General features: G+C 35.7%; 2 protein-coding genes across 2 annotated transcripts; one reads left to right on the top strand and one right to left on the bottom strand.

Moving 5' to 3' along the window:
* Positions 1-403: 403 nt before the first annotated feature.
* Positions 404-1,145, top strand: LOC116853279. The gene is made up of 3 exons (XM_032834276.1): positions 404-426; positions 504-852; positions 943-1,145. Exons 2-3 carry the CDS (start codon positions 715-717, stop codon positions 1,132-1,134), a joined length of 330 nt encoding a protein of 109 aa, XP_032690167.1. The 5' UTR covers positions 404-426; positions 504-714; the 3' UTR covers positions 1,135-1,145.
* Positions 1,146-2,437: 1,292 nt separating this feature from the next.
* Positions 2,438-3,928, bottom strand: LOC116853281. Its single transcript, XM_032834278.1, has 4 exons — positions 3,754-3,928; positions 3,628-3,689; positions 2,978-3,170; positions 2,438-2,898 (listed from the first exon to the last, which is right to left on the bottom strand). Exons 1-4 carry the CDS (start codon positions 3,926-3,928, stop codon positions 2,438-2,440), a joined length of 891 nt encoding a protein of 296 aa, XP_032690169.1.
* Positions 3,929-5,308: the final 1,380 nt, after the last annotated feature.

Below are 5,308 nucleotides of genomic sequence, written 5' to 3'. Positions count from 1 at the left end.
TTTAGAGAAATATTCAAAATAATAAGAACGGAATTAAGTACATGTCCGAGCATTGGTCCGTACATTTATAGTAACTAAATATTGGAGAATGGAAAGAACAGTAATGGATTTGCGAAAAATTGGAGCTGTGCTGTTCGTAATGGTATGGAGTCAGCTTCTGACTATTCAAAGGCGTATAGCTGAGATGAGAAATTATATTGGTCGGAGGTGGTGGATACGTCCCGTGAATAGGCGCAGATATGATCAAGATTTTAACCTGAACCTACTTCGTGAGCTTACTGTTAATGATCATGAAGAATTTTTCGGATATACTCGAATGTGGCCAGAGCAATTTGAATTCTTACTTAATTTGGTGAGTCCATACTTAATAAAACGTAGTATCCGAAAACCTCTTTCACCTAGACTTCGTTTGACCTTAACATTGACGTAAGTATAAATAAACTCTTTCTAAAAATTAAACATATACTTTCTATATGATATTAATTAATATTTTTTTTATGTAGATATCTTGCTCAAGGAGAAAGCATGCGGACAAAACATCTGGAATTCAGAATTGGTAAATCTACAGTCTGCAAAATAGTGCCAAAAGTTTGTTGTGCTATATGGCATGCTCTGCAACCTATTGTGCTTCCCACACAAAATGCTGAGGACTGGAAAAAAAAAGTGAAGAATATATGCTAAAGTGGCAATTTCCTAACTGTATTGGCGCTCTTGATGGTAGACATATGGAAATTGAGAAGCCTCCATGTTCTGGATCACAATATTACAACTATAAGAAATTCTTTAGTATTGTGTTGTTGGCGCTCTATGATTCAAATTACAAATTTACATGGGTGGATATTGGACAGTTTGGTGAGTAATAATCATCTTTTCTTTTAATAACTGATAGGAAACAAATTAATAGTAAATGTTGTAATGGAGTACATTTGATGTAATTTACAGGTTCTATCAGTGACGGTGGTGTGTGGAGAAACTCAGAATTGGCTGCAGATCTTGCTTCTGGTGACGCCGACCTTCCACCACCAAAACCTCTGCCAGGAAGAGATGTTCCCTTCCCGTATGTCATTGTGGCTGATGAAGCCTTTCCTCTTAGCATATATATTATGCGCCCTTATGCAAAACGAAATGGATTAACAAATGAGCAACATATTTTCAACTACCGGCTCAGTAGGGCTCGCCTCTGCATAGAAAACACATTTGGCATATTAGTGTCACGCTGGCATATTTTGCACAAACGTTTGCGTTTTTCTGTAACAAATGCAGAAAAGATTTTTAAAGCTCTTGTTTGCCTGCACAACTTCATTATGAGCTCTAATAATCATAATTATCAATCTGCCTTTCAATATTGCCCTCCTGATTGGCTCGATGTTGAGAACGAGGATGGGATTATTCATGATGGCCGTTGGAGAATTATTGGCCCTGGTCAATTTTTCCAAACGTTGGGTAGGACTGGAGCTAATCGAGGTGGCTCAGTGTCGGAAGGTATGCGCAATTATCTGAAAGAGTACTTTGTGTCTCCAGTTGGAGAAGTACAAACACCCTTGCAGTATGTGAGAGCTTTCAGAGGTCAAATAATTAACCCTCTGGCGTAGTTATCACAACCCGAGAAAAATGAACATAAGATCATAAATGATTATACAATTATATCCGAAACTTGATACGATTCTATATGCGTATATATTTAATCAAATGTTTTATATAATTACATATGATCTTATGTCTTATATGATATTATATAAATGTAAGTCTCATTTTCTCTCGGAAAGTTTTCATTCCTCTGTGATGATAATACTGTATTTTTTATATTTTTGATAAATGTAATTATTTTGTTTTATATTCCATATGTAAGAAAAGCATACTACGTGTAATATAATGTTAATAATTTTTTACTTAGTTCTTCATTTGAATGTTGCGCTATTTGGCTGTGAAAATAGCATAATAAATATTTTCAAAACTGATAATTTTGTTCATAGATTTGTCAGTAAAGAAAGATTTAATAAAATAAACGATTATAAAAATATTTATCTTTTTATTTTCCTCTAAATCACAAAAGAACAACAGTTTTGCTTTGGTATATAGTGTAAGATATAACAAAAAATACTTATGTGCTTTTAAGAAAAATAAGTTAATGTCAGACGAAACATTTACATTTAACGTAATGTATTTTCTTATTTTAAAATAAGTAATATGTTTATAGTATTTTATTTTAATACATAGTTTGTTCAAAGTTCAACAAACAACTATTTTCACGTTATTCCTTATAGTAATAATAAAAAATATCTTATACATATATATATAAACAAAAAATATTTCTTTCCATTTTTGAATAAAATTATCATATTAATTATAATTATTCGTAATACAATCACAGCATATATATATTTAAAACTTATTAGTAAAAATCACAGGTTATCTCAATCACTTATTTGCTTAATGCTTAATTCGACACACTTTTGTTCTTACTGAAATCATTTATATATTGTAATATACCTATGAGACATTCAAGTTGAACATTCTTAGGTACTACTCCTAGTGCAAATCCTATGGCACTCAGCATGGGCTTAATATCAGAAAATGCATCACTGACTATTGCTGGCGGAACATTTGGTGGTGGAACCGTTATTGCTTTACCAATCTTTGCTGCAAGGTCTGTCAATCCTTTACTCTGTTCGATTAAAGTCTTATTGATAGTATCTACTTCTTGCCGTTTTTTGTTCACAAATGAATCAGGTGTGGGCACTTTGCGCTTAGTATTAATGCTGGATATAGCTTTCTGCGCCTGTACAACTGTATTATTACTTCCAAAGTCTGATCTAACTGAAGGTGATGTTGAAGGAGATGATGTAGGAAGTGGCAAAAAGGAGTTTTCAGATGTATCTGTGAAACTCTTGTCAGTACCTAAAAATGCAACAGACGAATACTTCAGATTATGTTACAACAAACTGTGGACATGCAATAAGTCTTTTAATCTCCTTACCTATAAGATTTGTTAATGAATCTGAATTCCAACTGGACATGTCTGAACTTGCTGCAGCAGACTGAGAAGAGAAAGGATAAATCGTGTGCACTGTCATATGACCATCAGAAGGAGCAGATGTAAATGGTAATGAGGTAGTTGTACGACATACTGACGCTTCACTATTTACAACAACTTGTAGTTGGATGAGGTTCTGCAAGTATATTATAATCATTAATTATGTCAATGATACTTGTTATGCAAAACTTCCCAGACCACAACACTTACTTTCTAGGTTTGATAATATCCTCCAAGAATATGAGGTCCTTGTATAATGGCCACATTGATTTGTATGTAAACTGGTCTGCTCCAGCTCCAGATCTTGGCATGGACTGCACCATTTTTCTCCGCTCTTTCCCAAAGCGCTGTCTCAGAACATAAAATCTCTTCTCGGCAGCAGGACCTGACAAATATATTAAATTTCATTGCAGTAAAATGCAAATTATCAGGTGTTATATTATCTTTTTATAGTATACCAAAGTTACAACGTAACCTACATCTTGCCTAACATATCCTTTATTGATATGACACCTCATTCATTGTCTATATTATGGTTGCTTTCCAACAAGAGACACAAGTCGACACAAGTATCATCCTATTTTTGTTCTCACTAAATGTGAAACAAAAATAGAATAATGTTTGTGTCGACTTGTGTCTCTTATTGGAAAGCAACCTATAACAACAACAAATCGCTATAAAACCATATTAATATTTCCAAGTAACAAAAATAAACTTACCTTCTATTGGATTAGTTAGGCTCGCGCCAATCTGCTTCCATGCTTCGGTTTTTACGTCTCCATTGGCATACAACTTTTCAGTCTTGTCGTATAAAAATCGATTTGCTTGAACCACAGCAATTAGCTCTCGATCAATGCTAATATCTTCTTTAAAAAAGAGCTCTGTGTCCGACATATTTGTAGGTTAGAACATATAATTGCACTAACTTAATGTCTCTCTCTCTCTCTCTCTCTCTCTCTCTCTCTCTCTCTCTCTCTCTCTCTCTCTTTTTTCTTGATTGCAGACTTGTCATAGTGGCTCTTTCCCCATCTGACTGCACTAGCTAGCTAGCTTATATCGCGCGCGCTTTCGTGACGTAATGATGAGTTTTCATCGGCTAAGAGTAAAGAAGTAGAGAGTAAAGAAGTAGGAAATGGAATTCAACCATTTCGCTTACAGCCTTACTCTACATCCTAATACACCAGAAATACCAGCTTACTTCAACGTTTACAGCCTTAATCCAGTACTCCTACTGCCATTGTAGAAGACGCTTAACAGATTGATCTCGCTCGCGTTAACGCGATGCCGAAATCCGAGTTAAACGGTGGAGTTCGCTTAAGGCGACCTCCCAGCTGAGTGATGCCAGACGCGTCTTCGCGGACTGGGAATCCTGCAGAAGCAGTACCTAGAACGAGTGTCGGTGTCACACCGACACCGCCGGTGTCGGTGAATCCGTGAGCTGACGGCGGAGCGATTCCTGTCGCGTATCCGCGAACGAGAATCCGCCAGGAGCGGTGTCGAGAAGACGATTCGAGGATCGGGAGATCGGGATCTGATCCAACTTTGATCTGCTCCAGATCTCTCTCTACCTCTATACCTAGATCTGAAATTCGCGGCGGCTTATATACGCGAATCTCGCTTGATTCGCTGTGTCCCGCGGATGTTCGGCGGCTTGTTTATTTACACGTTTTTCTACACGTTGTTTTTCCTTGCGGTCGTTACAGTTTGCGCTGGGGGTCTAGCGCGGATCATTACGTATACATATCTCGGGAGCTCACAAATCGAGCAAACATTTTCTGGCGAGGAATATCCCTTTTATGGATTTTTGAAGACAGTTCATTTTTGCACCTGTGACATATGAGGTGCTGTTCCTGCCAAAGAGTAGCAGCTCAAAAGCAGAGTATACATATCTCGAGAGCTCATAAATCGGGCAAATATTTAGTGGCGAGAGATATCCTATTTAGATATAGATATTTACCCTACTGAAAAATTTCTATTGAGATCACAATTGAATTCCCAATTGAATTCTCAATTAAATTCTCAATTGAATTCTCAGTTGAGGTTTCCGCAAAATTTCGCATGTAAGATCTCAATTGAGATATTTGTATCTGATGGAAATAATTCATTGAAAATATAATGAACTTTTGCTGAAATATGTTTGAAAAGCATTCACAATTTTGACCCAATTTCATTAAAATTTCATTATAATTTCATTAATATTTCGATAATATTTTATTAAGAGAGTAGAAAAATTCAGTGAAAAATTATTATTAATTAAAATATTTAGAAAAGTAT

This window comes from Odontomachus brunneus, unplaced genomic scaffold, assembly GCF_010583005.1.
Source record: "Odontomachus brunneus isolate Ranch 3 - 2012 unplaced genomic scaffold, Obru_v1 Obru_scaffold_299, whole genome shotgun sequence".
Taxonomy (NCBI): Eukaryota; Metazoa; Arthropoda; class Insecta; order Hymenoptera; family Formicidae; genus Odontomachus; species Odontomachus brunneus.
This window is presented reverse-complemented; position numbering and strand designations above follow the sequence as displayed.